Source organism: Megalops cyprinoides, chromosome 9 (genome assembly GCF_013368585.1).
Source record: "Megalops cyprinoides isolate fMegCyp1 chromosome 9, fMegCyp1.pri, whole genome shotgun sequence".
Lineage (NCBI taxonomy): Eukaryota > Metazoa > Chordata > Actinopteri > Elopiformes > Megalopidae > Megalops > Megalops cyprinoides.
The window spans coordinates 31,538,219-31,557,168 of record NC_050591.1 but is presented as its reverse complement, the minus strand read 5'-3'; the positions used below and the strand labels follow the sequence as shown (position 1 = coordinate 31,557,168).

Below are 18,950 nucleotides of genomic sequence, written 5' to 3'. Positions count from 1 at the left end.
AGGGAGGGAAAGAAAGAGACAGAGAGAGATGGGACAGGGGGAAAAAAAAAACAGGAGACAAAATCATGTGTCATAGTGTGTCCCTGAAAGTGCTGACGTTAATTTTCTAATAAATTTAATTTACTACTCACCCAGAACCCCCCCCCCCACACACACACACACACACACACACCCACACACACACACACTTTACGTCCACACCCCCCCAACCCCATCACCCCCCACCCATCCCGCCAAACACAACAATGGTGAGATAATTAATTTAGGGGCCACTGCTGAAACCCCCTGGACTGATGACAGCTGGCCCATCTCTCCCTCCCTCTCCGGAACTTTGCTGTTGCTGTTTGTTGGTTTTCATCCCTGCAGCCTCCCTTCGATTTATTAAATAAAATGTCAGTGGTTGGCAGCTTTGTCGGGCGTAATGGATATTCCAGCAAGGCCACGGAGCGGGGGCGCGTGGTGTGTGGAGACTCTAAATTCGCTGCATTTTCTCAAGGGGGGGGGGGGGGTGTCTGTGGACGCTTAACCCCTCTACGCCCCCTTTTTCTTCGCTCTACGGCTGGAGCCAATCCAGACGAGACACAGCTGAGCCTTGTAAGTCCCTCTGTCTCCCTAAGTGATAGTATCAAACAATTTACAAAAATCAATATTTCCTATTCATCTCTTAAAAGCAATATGATTCCCTTGTCCATCCAAGTTATGTCTAACCGATATCCGTTTGAAATCTGGAATACACGCGCACGGGCTCACAAGCAGGCGCGCACACACACATACACACACACACACACACACACACACGCAGAAGGGAGCGCGGGATTAGGAAATAATAAAATAGGAGGATGGGAGGAAGGAAGGTCACATTGCGAAGAGCGATTAAGAGCGGGGAGAGAAGGGGGGGAGAAGGGGGGGGGGGGCGAGGACAAGAAAACAGAGAATGCGCAGAGACGGAGTCGGGGATCGAGGGAAGGGAGGAGATTGTGAAACAACGGGGAAAGGAGGAGACAGGGAAAGAAGAGAAGAGCTCTAAAGAGGAAAGGCAGGACAGAACTGAGAAGGAGGGGTGGAGAAGGACAGGGATAGCGAAGGAGGGGTAAAGACAGCTAACAATAGCGTACCGGCATACACTGTGATGCAGTATGAAGACCCACCTCGTCAGACTGCATATCTTGTTTCTACCTCAATCCCCACCCCCTAACACCTGCTATTTGTATTTCTTGTATCACTTGCTATTAATTTTAGGTGTAGTGTCGCAACGTGATATGGATTCTGTGATCTAGTGACTGTGCTGTATGGTGGTATATTTGGCTACCCTTGTCTAGTCATGCTAGGGAGTTCACTTGCAGTAGGGCTTAAGCAGTGCGATGCGAACACACTGGTCTGGAAGTATTGTTAGCCTGGTCTGACACTGCTCATTCAACTTGAATGGGTACACTTCTGTTCTTTTGTGCTGGAAGTTGCTGTGGATAAGAACGTCCGCTAAATAAATGTGATGTAATGTTATGTAATGTAATGTAATGTAATGTAATGTAGTGACTGCTCTCTAAGGGACCCACCCTGATGCTCTTGATCTGCAGGCTGCCGAGGTCCTGCAGAGACATGCGGGAGTCCTTCCCCAGCAGGCTGACTCCGTCCTTCAGCCAGCTGATGGTGGGGATGGGGTCTCCCGACGCCTGGCACTTCAGCAGAGCCACGCTGTCCACGCCCAGCGTCTGATTGGCCGGACCCTGGCGGATGATGGGTGGCGGCCTATCTGTCAGCACTGGGCGGGGAAAAGAGGACGGCATGGTCATAAACCACGGACACACAAAAAAAACACAGAATAACGACGGACCCTCCATTCCTGTTTTATATCTAAAATATTAAGGTACACTCTTATCGTCAAGGAGGAGGATGTGGTGATTTTTTCCCTAATATTCCATGCAATACAGTTTTATTTTGTGTGCGTGTCTGTGTGTGTGTGTGTGTGTGTTTTATTCTTGGGGTCTCATTAGTGCACCACAGTGCCATGCCCACCTCTGGATTGCTGGGAAACGGGGTAGGAATAGCTGACTTATTTTTTCCAGACCCTTGATGTGGCGAGGGAGACTTAGCAGTTTCCAGTTACGGCTTTGGTTGCCTGACATTCTTACCCCAGTGCCAATGGTTTCCTTACAGCTACTGTGGTGTAACAGGAGGGTCTGTGCATATTCAGTCGCAGCTACCCAGATAAATACTTCATGATGTTCCACAATGAGGAAGTTTGGAACTGCCTCTGCACTTGGGCTCCCTATACCCCGGTAAAAAGCTGCTCCCACGACATTTTGAGTGAGAGACCATGGCTAGTTCCTCTTACGATGGGGGTTGAAAGGTTTGTACACCTGCATCAGGATGGAATTGAGTCATGTTCCATAACCAAAACTAGGTCTGGGCTTGTGTTTACAATTTATATGAAGCCTAGTCTGAAGGAGTTTCGTACTATTTGATTAAGCACTTAAAATGCAAAATTCAAGCTATTTCGTAACGTTTGACACCATAACCCTATTCACTCATCCACTGTGGCACTGCAAATATTACTGAATTATTTTATATTAATAGGTATTGCTTCATTCTAAAACAATATATATAGTAATGCAATTTGACTATTAAGTGATACTATACTAGGATATAACAGGAATAACTACATATTATTACAGTTACCTAGTACAGTAAATTTTATTGTTTACATAAGAATATAATGTAAGCGTATAATGTATAATATATATATAATGTATGTAATGTATGTATATAATGTAATGTGGAGCAGCATAATGGAGGGATGAACAGCATTGTTGTGTCAAAAATTATGTGAATAATGTTTTTTTTTTTGAATGTCAAATGTCAAATATTAAGACTGCGACTATGAATAGGTTTCATACACACAGCACAAGGATCAGTTTTTACACGTGATATCAGCTTTGGCTTGACTGAACATTCACACAATCTTACTGACCCATGAACAGCTAAAGTGTTCCTTTACACTCATGAGAGATTTGTCAGCTAAGTGCTTCCACACAGCAAAATTTTCAGTGCTTAAGTTAACTCTGATACAGCACATTCTAGCCCTGGCTGGACTCATATGAACTCTGTTAGAATTGATTTAACTCTAATTGTTTTTGCCGGGCAATTATTTGTGTTCCAGCCACAGTTAGCAGAACAACCAAACATAAAAAAGATCTCGCTGGATTGATCGGACTGTTCATACCTGTGAGTTATGGCGCTTGCCGGGAGACAGTTTATATTTCAGCACTGAGCACTGGAGAGACTCCTGGCATCACACCGCGAACATTAATTAGAAGGTGCGGATTAATGATGTCGGACCTGAGGTGCTAATTAACAAGTATTCTTCACCAGCCTTTCAACACATTCACACTCGGTCTCCTGTAGGGCGGCTGGGACAGAAGAAAAAAGCACAAAGTAGGAAACCCACTCCACGCAACCCTGGGAGGAACATTAAAAGAGTCCTTCCACTTCAGCGGGAACGATTGCATTGTCTTTTTCTGTTCAATTTCCTTCTCTTCTGAAGCCTTCATTCCCAGCTTCTGCCTTCAGCAGAGAGGACATTTCTATGCGCTTCCACTGGAATGCTCTTTTTATGGATGTGTTACGCAGCAGGCATCTTTAACATGACATGCAGTGTGTGCTGAGAGGCGACCAAAAGGCTTCCAAAACCTCCCTTCCTGCTCAGTTTAACCACCTCTTGGGTTAAAGCTTCATCCACTATTGGGGAAGGCAGTTATACACTGCATACATTTGCATCCCCTATCACTTAACACTGCAAAAAATAGCCCTTCAAAAATAAGAAATAAAATAATTAATACAAGGTGTTTTTTGCTAGTAATAAGTGAAAAAAACTGCAAATGGAACTAGTGGAAATACACTTGTTAAGACTTCTTGAAAGGGATCTTAAAATTTAGGTGGGAAAAAAACTCATTTTGATCCATTTTTAACTGGCATTAGGAAGTGTTTTTGTGTCATGCAGTTTAAAAACCTTCTGACTTGTCAAAAAGGCTTGCTTAATTTGATATACCACTCAAAGTAAGATGTTTTCAAGACAGTTTCACCAAACAAGATATTCAAGATGCACCGTCTAAAAACAAGTCCTTGTAGCTCAAGGAAATTTTGCTTGTTTGGTGACTGTGTCTTATATTAAGTGTAAAGAGATATTTTGACTTGAAAAGAGACAAATATGCTTGGTGAGATTTGGATTTTTTGCAGTGTATATCTGACAATGTGGCCAAAAAGCAGGTTGTCTGCCAAGAGTAGTAGCATCATCCTTTCTCTAGCCCTGCTTTCACACATATAGAAGCTTCATGCACAACCTTTGACCTTCAAAGCCTGGGTCAAACTCAGTTAATCAGTCAAAGAGTTGGCAAGAGACTCTGCCTCTGTTCAATACCCAGCCTGCTCCTCTTACTGGGTGGTGGTTCTGAAATATGAAGCAATCACACCGGTTGTGCTTTTCTCATTATCTCTTCATCAAACAAATCTATGCGAACAAATTACACCCAGGAAAACAGTGGTAACTGCAAGCAACAAGCCAAACAGCTGAAGGGCACTGGGTGTTCAGGGAGGGGGGAGGTGAGGGACGGTGTGATAGAATGATGGAGAGATGGGGGGATTGAGGGGAGAGAGAGAGACGGATGAGGCGGAGGCCTTGACTGTCTGCATCAGGAATTTCTCATTACAGATCTCCTTGAACCTGCCTCGCTCCTGTCGCCCCGGCTACCGTAAATCACCTGCGCATGGAGGTAGGTGTGTCTGTTACCTCCGCTCCTCCTGTGCTGCACTTTAAGCCTTCTGTGCCACAGGGACACGTAACAACAAATATAACCTGTGTGTGCGTGTGTGTGTTTATGTGTGTGTAAAGTGTTTGTGCGTGCATCTGTTTTATTTCTGTTTTGCGTCTGCTAGTTTGTGTGCGCACACATACACGCCTCTGTGAAAGTGGGTAGGTTTATGTCTGTATAGGTGCATGTAAATGCATAAAAGTGAGTATATGTGCATTTCTGTTTCTGCATATGTGTGTGTACCTGTGCAAGAAAATACAGTGCATGTGTTTACATATGTGCTTTTAAATGTCTGTGCAAGTGTGTGTGCATGTGTGCTTGTGCATGCATATTATACTGTAGATGTGTGCACGCACACCTGCATGCAAATATGTGCCAGTGTTTGTGTATTCACTTGTGCATGCAAATATTAGGTATGTGTGTGTGTGCGCACGTACATGTGAATGTGTGTGTGTGGAGAAGAAGCATGTAATCACTGCACACAAAAGGTAGGGTAGAGGAATGTCAGAATCAAAGCCAAGGGGTCATTAGATGGTGTCTGAGTGATGATCTGCTGTGTTTTTTCTGGGACTGAATTGGTATGTGGCTGAGACAAGCCCCACATCTCTATGGCAGAAGAAGTGTCAATCACTCACCCACTCACTCACTGAAATTGATCATTAAATTCTGGAAGATTCAAGGGCACTGCCATCCTCTTTTTTCTTTCCAACACAGCTTGAATAGATACTTAATTAAATGGTGTCTGACAGAAGAAGCAAAACATTGAGAAGGAAAAAATACAAAACAAAAAAAAAACAACGCAGCTGTCAGACTGAAGGGCAAGGCCATGGGAGCCTGCAAAACAAACGTGTTTTCAGGCAAAAAGAACATGTGAAGGTGTTTTCTGCCATCATTTTACTTCTGCTTTTAATAGTGTTCAAGGTTGCAAGACCAATTGAACTATTCACAAAAGCGATTTAATTGGCAAGAGTATGTTTTTTTTCTTTTTTTTTCTGTTAAATAACAGCACTTTGACAAAACAGGGAGGCTGTCTTTTATGATGAAAGTATTGGTGATAATGGGAAAATTTGTAGACTCAAACTCATTCAAAGTTTGAAAAATCAAAATAAAACATGTTTGTGCACGGAGGTAGGGAATAAGGTGTATGTATGAAAACATAGAGATGTGTATGAATGTAAGTGTCTGATGTGCGTTTGTGTGTGTGCGTGCGTGCGTGCATGTGTGCGCGTGTGGACTTGGGGCAGGGGTAAAGCTTGTGTAGAGACAGTCAGTTTCTGTCCCATGATGCAGTGTTCTTTACCGTCAGTGACCTCCAGCTGGGCTTTAGCCAGGATGCTTCCCGCCACGGTCAGGGCCTGGCAGATGTAGTAGCCGGCATCAGAGCGCTGCACTGAGGAGATGGTGAGGTCTCCACTGGGTGACACAGAGAAGCGGCTGTTCGGCTGCTGGGGCTGGTTTGGGAACAGCAGGTTCTGGAGGAAGAGGAGGAGGAGGAGGAGGAAGAAGAGCATCATCTTCCCTTGGGAAATGACCAACTCAATCCTGTAGCAATCCATGTAACTTAGTGAATATTAGTATATAAGCTTGAGACAGACAAGCACATAAAGACACACACGCACATATGCTTTGGCTCTAAAGAGTTCACTGGTAACACTGACCCTGCTCTTTATGAGAATCTCTGCAATAAAATGCCCTTGATTTCCAGCATCCTTCTGATTGTGTTCCAGCGACCGCAGCCTTCAACAGTGACACTATGCTCACCGAGACCTCCACATGCAGGGCAAACCGAACAAACCAATCTGACAGAATGCCTGGGGAGCGCGAGAGACTGGCCTTGAAGACCTGCGTTCACACGCGACGGATCGCTCGCGACACCAGCGCTGCTCGGCCAGTGCGCCCAGGCCTTCATCTTTTCTCTGGTTCCTGCAGCCTTTCATAACCGCATAATTACGCCACTCCGCCTTCACACCCACTCACGCCCACCTCTTCGCCCGCTGTCCGAGCCGGCACGCAAAGTGAGTGGGAGGAGAGGTACAGGGACACGGCTCTGGGGGTCCCATCAATTCAGGCTGGTTAGCGATTAACACCGCTAATAAGACGCGATCCGCTAGCAATAACGGACAACAGACGGGAGTTTTGTCAATGACTGAAACATTACCTCCGCTGCCCTGTACCCTTGAGCTGCCCCCCCACGCCTTTGTATTTTATTAGTTGTTTTTTTTCCCCCACATTCAAAGTCCTCAAACCAAACGAACAGAAAAGAAAGACATTAGCCAGATTCAATTACACCTAATGACTTTAATGCCGCAAATTATGTAGTTTTTTTAATTAGCCCCATCCCCCTACACAGGGATGATAGATGTCCACTTCATTATCCTCAAGTGTGACAGAAAAGCTTCCCCTTGCTTAATCACTTAATTACTGCCTTAATTTGTTCTTTTTAACGAATACCTTCATATCTCATTTAAGACAATAAGAGAGAGAAATAGAGGGAGAGAGAGACTAAGAGAGAGACGGAGAGAGAGCAAGACAGCTATATTTTGTGTGTAAACATAATGTGCCTATTTCAATGCATGTTAATGTTTCTGAATGCAGGAGGATGAGTCTGCAAGTGTATGATGAGCCAATCTGAGCCTTTTGAGTTTTGACCTTGTGTGCCTGGACATTGGATGGTCTGCATGTGTGTGGTGTGTGTTTACGTTCTTGTGAGTGTGTTTGTTCCTTTATTTGTTTCAGGCCTTTTAGCTTCAGTAACACAGAGTAAAGCAAAAAATGCATCCTGCGCACACACACACACACACACACACACACACACAGTTCTATATCTGTCTCAGCCTCAACACCATTCTCCAGAGCTGAGCCATCTCTATGGCATGTCTGCAGGCCCAGACTGGCTCCTAATTGCTGTTGTTCCTCTTCATTAAGAGGACTCACTGGTATAATGTACTATGTGTGTGTGTGTGTGTGTGTGTGTGTGTGTGTCAGTGTGGGACAAGGTCTCCCACTATCAGCTTCAATCATGGGAACCTGTAGAGCTGAAAATACAGGTGGGAGGAACAGGACAGCTGAGAGAGGTCAAGTGATCAAACACACACACACACACACACACACACATACACACACACACACATACACATACACATACACACACACACACACACACACATACAGACACACACCCACACACAGACACACACACACACTGATCTCAGTTTTCTCCCAGTCTGTGTCAGAGGGCTGGCATTTACAGCAGAGTGGAGATGTTTAGTGAGAGAGTAGTAATCACAGGTCTAAAATCTCCCCCAGCTCTGATGATCCTCATGGGCAGATAGGGCCATGAGGACTGAAGGTGATGCCATAACCCATCATGCTGACACTGCTGGCTGATCAACACTGAGAAAGTAGACAGTGAACTCTGTAAACCACAGTGGTAACTTTACTGTAAACACATAGAGAGAGTAAGTAGGGTGTAGCAGTGTAGCATAGTGCTTAAGTAACTGAAAGGTTGCCAGTTCGATTCCCCTGCTGTTGTGCCCCTGGGCAAGGTACTTAACCCACAATTGCCTCAGTAAAGTATCCAGCATTATAAACGGATAACACTGTAAAATAAATTTAAAAACTGTAACTGATGTAAGTCGCTCTGTATAGGAACATGTGCTAAATTCCAATAATGTAATGTAATGTAAGAGGAAGAGAGAGGATAATAAAGAAATGTAGAGAGACAGAGAGAGACTCTTTCACATAAAGCCCCCCGTTGGCTTGCGGTCAGGTGATGCGCCAGACTTACCTGGCTGCCTTCTCTCTGCCAGAAAACGGCAGGCTGGGGGTTCCCCTTGGTCTCGCAAGGGAAGGTGGCAGTGCGTCCCTGCGCCACGATCTGGTCACGCGGCCGGATAACGAACTGGGGCGCAGCTGGAGTCAAAGGTCAAACACAACACCACCGTTAGTTTACCGTTACCAGGAAACAGGAGGGGAGAGGGGTAAGGGAATGGGGGGGTGGTTAGGGGTATTTGGGGGGGGGGGGGGGTTCTCAGGCAGAAACAAGCAAAGTATATCAAGATCAGTCCAAATCAACACATAAGAGACAGCTTTCCATGCAAGAGGCTTGATTTCGTTTATGTTGGTGTTTCGTTTGACGACACACATCAAGGACTGTGACATTGACACCACGGCAACCACGCAAGCCATTCATCCGGACGGCCAAGGCGAGCTGGAGCCGAATGAATGACAGTCAGCCTTCAGCCAGTGCTTTGGGTCACGCTGCCGCTGGGAGCCAGCCACCAGCAGGAGGCGATGCAAGTGCAGCACGGCCGCAGTCTGCTGTAATTGGATGGGAATTGCGTCTGATCGGGTCCTCGTTTCGGTGGATTGCGTCATGTGTGCACTTCAGCCTGTCTCACTTCTGAATGAAACCTCTTCATTGCTTTCTCCTGACCTACGATCCATGCCCCCCCCCCCGCCACAACACCCCCCCTCCGACAGCCGTGTTCAAATCAAAGACGAGGGCAGAGCCGGCTGAAGAGAGTCTGGCCTCTCCAGACCGAGGGCTTCCTCTAACTGCGTAATGAGCCTGCCTCTTCAACCCAAGTGCTCCGAGACGCACGTCAACAAGCGCCCCGTCCTCTCTTTAGTATTCCTGCCTGCGATTCACCGCTTTTCATCAGCAGCGCGAATAAACAGAAGAAAAAGCGAGACCCCCCCCGCCGCCCCCCCCCCCCCCCCCACTCCACAGCCCCCCGACCTTGAATGAGCGGACGCTTTGCCCTTCACCTGCACTTGCCTCAAGGGAACGCGCCCTCGTCCCCCCGCCCCCACCTCCTTTCATCGCTCTTCACCAATGAAGACACCAGTCTTAATTATTTAACGGTGCCCTCCGAAAGTCAATTAAATAATTAAAGAACAAGGTGGCAAGGACATCTTCAGAGTGGCCCGGCTCTGAGAACAGTGGGTGAGAGCGTTCTCTATTGTTTATATTGTGTGTTTTTATTGGCTCGGCATTAACAGGCCAGGACCCCCCCCCCCCCCCACACACACACACCCCCCACCCCACGCTGAACCAAACGCGCATCTTGAAACAATAGCAAAAAACTCGGCACGAGTTATCCCCCAATAAACAGCGGATAACAAGAGCAGACAAATGCCCCATTCTCCCATTCACAAATAAACAGCTATCGCACTGATTCACGCTAACACATTACTCAGCCTTACTCACAGGGTTCCAAGGTACACACAAACAGATGAACTGCCCCGTTCTGTCTGCTGGAAATCATTAAGGCCAATTAGCAGATAAAGTAGAAGGGCAGATCTCTGCGTTTCTCATGACTCAGTTCCTGGCACTGCTGTTAAAGCCTCACTCACAGCTACCGACAGCACCTTCTACTGTGGTAAATATACTGATGTGTGTTAATCACAAGACCCTGACAGCACCCATAATAAAACTGTGATTCAGAAAAAATATCCCCAGTCACATGACCTCGCTCTGAATCACGGCGACACACAAACAGGTGAGAGCAACCTGAGCCCATCCCTTCAGGTAACGCACACTCACACACCTGGCAGACAGCTGACACACCCACAAACACACACACACTTCAGGGGTCAGGGGAGCCTCCCCAGGTAAAAAACACACACACCAAGAAGCCAGGCCACCGTTCCTCCCTCCCCAGGTATCAAACAAATATGCCCTGCGTATGTACATCTGACCCCCCCACCTGACCCTCACTCTCACCCCCTGCTAACAGGCTGATACCAATGTGGGTGCCCCCCAGGGCAGGGGTGCTGCACCTAGCCCTCACTTTTCCGACCGGCCCCCCACCTGCGCCTCTCCATCCTTGGAAGGTCACTGTCTTGGGGGGGGGGTCCCAGAGGGGGGGAAAATTCAAATGGACCAATTACATCCACAGATTCCGCTCTGCGGTCAACCGTGACCCGAGGATCAGAAGCAGATCCCGGGGAACGGGCGAAACTCCGCACCGCACTCTATAAAAAGACCTCCTCTCCCTCTGCGGCTGCGTGCGCTCCGAGCAGAGGCTTTATTTAAAAGAAAAGGTCAAACTGCCCTTTTTCGTAATAAGCTCATACTTTCCTATGTTTATACAGAAAGGGAACTGAAGCAAAAGTAATGGAAAAGATAAGGGAGCTATTGCCAACGCCGAATATGCGGCGCGCTCTGCAGAAACTCCCGTTCTCTCCGCAGCTGTCAGAGCTTTGATTTATCAGAGGACGGTGACTGCGCCACACTTTTGTCCTGCTAGACTCAACTTTATGAATAAAGAAAGTCGTTTCCGTCAACTTTATGAAGAAACTCAGACACTTGTGCCACTGGAAACAATAAAGATGCTTCAACAGCTGTGGCATAAAACAGCAGAACTAGTGTCATTACTTTACTACATACACATAGCTTCTAGTTATAAAGAGTGATGTTTTTGTTTCAGTGCAAAATGGCACACGTAAGGTAAAGAATTAACTCCCTTTCCTGGGTAATTTACTGTTAATTAGTACAATGGTTAAGATTTGGTGGAAGGACAATGTTTGCTTGGTTCAGCTTTCTTTAGATCTTCAGTTCTACGCTGGCCTGTCAGTTCAGCACAGGGACAATGCAGCCGGCCGCAGCCAAAGAGAATCTCCGCTATTTGGCGGGTTTATCTAAGGGATCTTCTCCTTTGTTGGCTCGTGTTTGTCAAAGACACACACTGCTGGAGGAGCCGCAGATGGCCTCAGATTTACAGTTCCTCTGCTGGGCCCTCTCCCATGCACGTCTATCGCGCACTCAAAGACGGGTCTAACGCAAACCCCTTAAATCACCATTTGGCAAAGTCTCCACTTCCTCCCTGCTCTCCTCCCCCCTGATAGCCAGGGAGGCAGTGTATTACCATGTGCCAATCACTCCTGCAAAGAAGCAAAGTGTTTGTTTAATCACTTCAAGACTGCTATCTCTTACCCCTTACACTCTGTCTCTCTTTCTCGCTGTCTCCCCTTTCTCTCGTTCTCACTCACACACACCCACACCAATGAACGCGCGGACACACACACACACACACACGCCCATCAGATGAGATAGTAGAGGTACTATATCAATGAACAGTTAAAGTAGAGCAGAGTAGTGTGGAACGTGTTTGTAATGCGTGGCAGTTACTAAGTCAACTTCCCCCTCAGACTTTCATTTGGGGACTTTAACGCCTTCTGAAGGCATTCTTCCTCTTCTTGCATCCAAAGAGGGAAACGGCCAATCACCCCAGGATATTTAATTCATGACAGAACACATCTGTCCAGGGGTGGATGGCATTCATAAGACTAATACAGTTCTGAGGGCTTTAGGCACACACACACTCATGCGCAGACACACACAGGCACATGCAGGCACACACACACACACACACACACACACACACACACACACACACACACACACACACACCCCAGCAGACAGACATTCACAGATATTCGATACTCTTAAAATCCTGCAATAATATTTTATTCAGAGAGCCTCAGCAATTACTCTCCCCTAGCTACAGGCAAAGCTGAATATTTAATTTGCCCAAATCTTCTTCGAGCCTGATGGGTCATGACAATCACGCGACGGCCACCGCTGTTTCGGGGGCGTCGGGCCCGCCGTTTTCGCCTGCTATCTCAGCTCCTCCTGCCAGTCAGGCTCACCCCGACACGCACCCCTGCTTGCCTCGGCCCGACATGGGCCTTTCCTTCCTTCACGCAACGTCTCCCTCCGCGTGCGGGGAGAAAAACCGGCGTGGCATTAATTGACATTTCCAGCAGAAAATATTCACTTGAGATCTTAATGGCTGAGGGGAGGGGGTATCAAAAACCCCCACCCCTGTATCCCCTCCGAACCTGCAGAATTAAAAGGTCACAGTTTATTTTAAAGAGGCTGCTTATACTGCTGGCAAACAGCTGATGCAGGAAAACACTAATGCTGATCAGTCAAGTATGTCTAACTGGTAAACAGGCAGCAAACAGAAAATTAAAACTCAAATGAACACTTTAAAACTAATTCAAAAAGAGTGTTCCTTTCCTAATTATCCATAAAACTAACTATAAAACTACAGTTCTATTATTATTGTTACTATTAGATATGTATCATTTGCTACATATCTATATCGGCTTACTATCTGAAAAAAAGCTGAGAAAAAGTTATTTGCTCAAAATTAAAATGTATTCATCAACTGTTTTCATCTGTATAAACAGGCCGTTCAAATGAAGTGTGACTAGAGGTGTGACTACAGCCATTTAGCTGCCAAACTCAACAAACCAGACTGGAGGAGCTCAAATAAGAGGCACTCTGATAGAGAGCAACACACACACACATGGCAACAATAAGTGCTTATTAAAGAGAACTCAGGTGCTGACAGACAGTAAAAGCATGGGGGGGGGGGGGGGGGGGGTAGCAGGAGCAAGGGGATTCTGGGAGTTAGGACCCAGACATACAAGAGGCCTGCTCTGCCAACACCACTGCCAAGAAGCCAGCACGGACTGCAGCACGGCCGACGGGAGTTTAGTTGATTAACGGGTTAGTAAGCATAGGGAAAAGCGACCACTATTTCTACCATAACTACTGGGATTAGTGGGTATCATCTGCAGTGCGATGTGGGGTAGCGAGGCTGTGGCTTGTCGCCGTGGTGACACGGCGCCTCGGTTAGTTAGTACATGATGTTAACCGATGAGTCAGTCTGTTTGTGTGTGTGTGTGTGTGTGTGTGTGTGTGTAAGAGTGACGCCCATGCACAATGGAGTTTGCTCGTAAGGATGAGTACTTACCCACCGGACGGGCTGTAGACAGAACAATGGTGTGGTGAAGTAAAACACAAAAAAAAGAACAAAAAAAACAAACAACAAAAGAGAGGAGAGGGAAAAACAGAACAGAAGAGATAAGGGGAAAGAAATAAGAAAAAAAAAGAAATCATAGTCAGAATGAATGACATGTCGTGCCGGGCACACATCTCCAGCAGAGGGTAGCAGGGGAGACCCGATAGCAGGGGACACTGTGGGGTGGGGCACCGTGATCCAAAATAGCCACCCCTTTTCAGTCTTTACCACCGGTAGCCTGGTTAATTTCTCTGCTACCACCTCTGACTGATGATTTCACTCTACCACTGCACACAAGCACATGCACGTACTTAGCAAGCCTTGTGTCAATGGGATTCTGGCCATAGAATAGCACCACCTGGTGGATGAGTCATATACCTACGGCCATGCCATAAGACCTGCATGAGCTTAACAGCATGACAGGGAGCCAAATTTCTCATTTTCCCTTCTGTTGATGGACAATTTTCAACCTCAGCTGTCTAATGTATAATAATGTTAATCTATCCAGAGGAGTCAGTGCTGGAACCCTGCTATTGGATCCACTCCCTAAGCTTTAATGGTATTTCTCAATTTCAGGGGGTGTGTGCTGGGAATAACAAGGCAAGGTGTGTTTAACACTGAGCAGGAGAGAGACGCACCATACAGTTTGGTTCATATTTAATTCAGAGGTACAGCTGTTGAGGCATGGTGCCGTGTTGACACTTGGAACGGAGGAGCTTGCTCAACGGCTTACACTGACTGTCTCTCAGTGTGTGTGTGTGCGTGTGTGTGTGTGTGTGTGTGTGTGCGTGTGTGTGCGCGTGTGTGTGTGAAATGACTTTACCTACAGAACCCAGCACCACGCCTGCGCTCAGCAGAGCGAGTCCCTCCACATGAATGCCCGTGTTCATATAAATCCAAAATTTAAAAAGCCTGAAAATTGAAGTTGACCCCACAGGTTGTTTTAACCTCCCCCAACCCCCAACCCAAATCCCTCGCCCAAACTTCTCTCCCTCCCTCCCCACGTATCATTAAAGCGCTCCTTGAACGGTTTGATTTAATGCGCAGAGAGGGAGAAGAGAGGAGAGATTACAGCAAAAAAATGTTTTTATTAACCTTCCCCACCTCTGCCGCGCTGCTCACGGTCTGCACCAGTAAGCTGTGAAATGGCTTCAATGACCGCGCGGCGAGGCGCACTCCCAGCCCGCTGAGGGGGCCGGCGCTACCCGGAGCCGAAACCGAGACTGGGGGCTGGGAGCGAGCTGGAGTCGGACCCAGCTGAGAGGATGAATAATTAAATGAATTCATAGACAGCCCGGTCGCTTCCCTCTTCCGACTGAAGTAAACCATTGCGCCGCAGTGCAGAATGGCTCCGTTCAAGGGATCGCTTCCACACCAGGTCCGTCTCTCTGCATCAACACTCAACTGCGTGTGTTCCTCATAGATCACTATCCAGCGCCCAGCCGAGACCGCATTTTACTTCAACGGTCTCTGAACACCGCTCCTCTCTCTAAGTGTGGTATCTTTAAAAAAAAACTTGGGTAATTATTGATTTGTGACCCGAGTAATAATTAATGATGTTGAGTAACTATTAGTCATACCTTAATGGAAGATATTTTATATGAATTTTATATGCACTGTATATGTGCAGACTGGAAACCGTGTGTATGAAGACTGTGTGAGGAATATGGAGCAGAAGCGCGTCTGTCATTTCCTGTGCTGATGTAAATGAATGGGTTGACTGTGTCTTGTGTTTCCTGTGTTGAGTGAGCGGGGGGACGGGGGTGGGTCAGAGGGAACCCCCACACTCACCCCTGACGGTGAGGGTTGCTGACGCCTCCACCTTCCCCACGCGGTTCTCTGCAATGCAGGTGAAGGTGCCCTCGTCCCCGGCCGACGCCTTCTTGATCCGCAGCAGGAAGTCCTCCTTGTCGTATTTGATGTCATATCTAGGGGACAGGAATGAGGGGACCCTCAGAAGGTCAAACAGCATACTGACATATATGCAGAATGTATGCTAATGTATATGAATGCACATACAAAAAATACACACACACACACACACACACACACACACAGTTTTATTGTTTATTGTGATAAGCTTTTAAAACCCTGAAATCTCCAGATTTTTCAGTTTTCAGACACATTAAAAACTCAGATTGAGAAACGAGACTACAGACAGACAGGCCTCTCCTCACACAGAGCCAGTGCCTCGAAAAACAACCTTGCTCTTCGTGTAGAGGCGGAGAGACGGAAGGTGCCGGATCAATTATTCAGCCACGGCTTGCACTGCAAAGGGGAGGGATGCTTTCAACTGGAACCCCAGACTGTTTCAACATTTATGAGGTGGTGGTGGTTGGTGGGGGGGGTTTGAGTTTGTGTCTGGGAGGTGTGGGGGGGGGGGGGGGTGCCAATCATCTCAGGATGAGATATCCAGGGCATGTCCACACAATTATTAAAACAAACATGAGCCCATTCCCAGTAGAGCCTACACCGCACGCACACAACTCCAGACAATCACTGCGGTTAGATTGAGTTCTGTTCCTCGGTGAACAGCGTTAAGAGAAGCCATTGAGTGGTAGCAAGATTTCGAGCATCGAGAGAGATATGGAATAGCCTAGTGTATACACTAACACTATCGATGTAACAGAAAAGGCTGGCGAGTGAGTGTCACTGGCTGACAGGCGGGGACAGAGAGTCGGAGACTGAGGAGGTTTTATTGAGCTCTCCCTCCTGTCTCTGCCGCCTCTTAGGGTGTGCTGGAGGTTGCCGTAATTGTACAGTATGCAAGATACGCAGAAGATGGCTCTCCAATCTCCTGCTAGAGTGATAGCCCGAGAGGTCTGACAAGCAAAGGGGAGAAGGGGGTAAATGTGGCGTTTGACGAGGGCTGTATGCAGGTTTCATTTGCCGCATGGGTCTGTAATTGGAGGGGGGGGGGGGGCAGTGTTGGTGGGAGACTATAGTCTGTCTGACATCTAGACACCCACCTGTCTGGAGTCTGTCACTCAAAAACTGAGAGAGACTCTCGAAGAAAACAGGGAGAGAGCGGGAGAATGAGAGCGAGACAGAGGGAAGGAGGTAGGGATGAAAAGAGGGTCAAAGTCGAGGCAGAGAAGCGAATGACAAGGGTAAGAACAATAAGAAAAACAGAGTCCACATCACACTGGGGTATTACTGACAGCAGTAATGAAGGCGGGGGACACAGATAGCCAGCCGTGGCATTGCGGTAACCCTGTGTCGGCTGTCTATGGCTGCTGTGAACGCTGCCCAAGACCTTCAGCCGGGGAGAAAATGGAGCACGTTTCTGCTATTCAGCTCCTTGACAGACCTTCGTATAATCACAGTCACATATTGTCCATTGCCTCCATTGCTGAACACCCACGATTTCACCATCAGCTGTACAAATTGGTAGCTGCTACTCAAAGCTTTTGACCTAATATGATCTGTCTCCCCACCCCCCTCCATATTTCTCTCTCTTTCTTTCTCTCTCGCTCTCTTTTGTTCTGCAATTCCTGAGAAAAGGTTCACGGAATGAAAAGTGTTTATTAAAGTCCATTCCTGAGCTATGACTGCCGGTGAAACCTCTCCATGGCCCCCGGCTTTGGAAAAACATAATGATTATTTGATTGGCCCGTGTGAGCACGCTTTGTTCGGAGCAAGGGGGGAAATACAGTTTGCATTTCTGGAGGCGAATAAAGGCTTCATTGTTTCGATTCAAAACCCATCATTCAACGACGGCGTGACACAGCAACTTTCAGCGAGCCGGCATGACACAAAACAAACAAAGTAATGAGCTAACTGTCCTGCCTGACATTGCCCCGGGCGAAGACGGAAACGGCGAAGGATCAGACAGATGTTGAGGCCTGCTCTGGAGACAGGTTCTGGGTGTTTGAATGGGATCCGGGCGGAGATGATGACCGCGACGCGTCAGAGTGAGAAATGTGAGCTGAAACAACACCGCGTTGACTGGCCTTGTCGCTTGGACCGCATGCAGAACGGAGGAGAATGCACGCGGAGAGGAACAGTAGCTCATTCTCGCCACTTGCTGGGGCAGAGCTCGCTTGTCCATTAGGGGAGGAATGCAATTACACATGTAATAAGGAGGGGATGTGGAGAGGAGCTCAGAGCCAAATTCACCCCGCTGGGCTCTCCACTGCGCCTGGACCAGAGAAAGCACGCACACACACACGCACGCTCACACACGCACTCTCATACACACACGCTCACACACACACGCTCACACACACGCGCTCACACACGCACGCTCACACACACACGCTCACACACGCACGCTCACACACGCACGCTCACACACGCACACACACATGCATGCACAAACATCCACGTGCTCACACACACACACACACACACACACACACACACACACACACACGCCTTCCCTGAGCCAGTATCGCGTTTCACACAGATGGGCACAAATGGAAATGAAAAGCAATGGAAAGTCGTGGCTCTGGATCTGGCTTGTTAAACAGAGGGCAAAACAGCTTTCCAGCTGCATTTACCACACTGTAAAACACTGAGGCCTTCAAAACAGCAACAACCAGGCCTGTATGCTGTAGGTGTAGTGTAGTGTTTCAGTGTAACAAGGTGACAGAGCTCAAAAGTGTTCTAACAAATATTCTCATTTCTCTCCCCCTCACTTGTATGCATAACAACAGAAGCACGCATATACAGCACAAACATTTACTGGCACACACATCCATACAAATTCACACACACACACACACGCAGTGGACATACCCAGACACATGCTCACACATGTACTGTACTGTACACTGACACATGTACAGACCCACAAATACATACATTACATTCATTCATTCATACAGAACAGATGTACACATACACACAGTGGGTATACTTGGATAAACACTCACATATACATATATAATGCACATATACTGTACTGTACACACACACACACAAGTACAGACATATACAGTACAGGCGTGTTCACACACAAACACACACACACACACACAGACATATACAGTACAGGCGTGTTCACACACACACACGCACAGTGTTGATGTTTCCAGTGAAGCTCCTGCGGTAATCAGTGCTTAACATCTTGCTGCGCTGGTGGGTGAGCTATGCCTGAAGCGGAGAGGCTCCCGGCGCGGGCTGGGGGCCAGCTCCTCTCCGACTGGGCCGCAGCACTAAGACAAAGTCCTATTTCTCCTCTGACAGCGCGATCGTGTTTCACACCGTCTGAGTGCCACTTTATTTCCCCCTGATCAAAGGAGCTGTTTCAACCTGTCGAGTGTTTGTCAACCGCGGGCGGGAATCAATTAGCCAGCTTTATCATTTATCATCTCTTCCCCGG

General features: G+C 47.4%; 1 protein-coding gene across 9 annotated transcripts in view; it reads right to left on the bottom strand.

Moving 5' to 3' along the window:
- The window catches only part of robo2 (roundabout, axon guidance receptor, homolog 2 (Drosophila)), a 399,514-nt gene that overhangs the window by 48,730 nt on the left and 331,834 nt on the right, over nucleotides 1-18,950 (bottom strand). For 6 of the 9 annotated variants that reach the window (XM_036536231.1, XM_036536226.1, XM_036536232.1 and 3 more), the window contains exons 6-10: nucleotides 15,416-15,552; nucleotides 13,577-13,588; nucleotides 8,593-8,717; nucleotides 6,106-6,277; nucleotides 1,554-1,759 (exon numbers count right to left, since the gene is read on the bottom strand). In XM_036536231.1, coding sequence (XP_036392124.1) covers nucleotides 1,554-1,759; nucleotides 6,106-6,277; nucleotides 8,593-8,717; nucleotides 13,577-13,588; nucleotides 15,416-15,552 — 652 coding nt within the window. The remainder of the gene's footprint in view (nucleotides 1-1,553; nucleotides 1,760-6,105; nucleotides 6,278-8,592; nucleotides 8,718-13,576; nucleotides 13,589-15,415; nucleotides 15,553-18,950) is intronic. The other 3 variants (XM_036536227.1, XM_036536229.1, XM_036536234.1) reach the window with 1 other exon arrangement.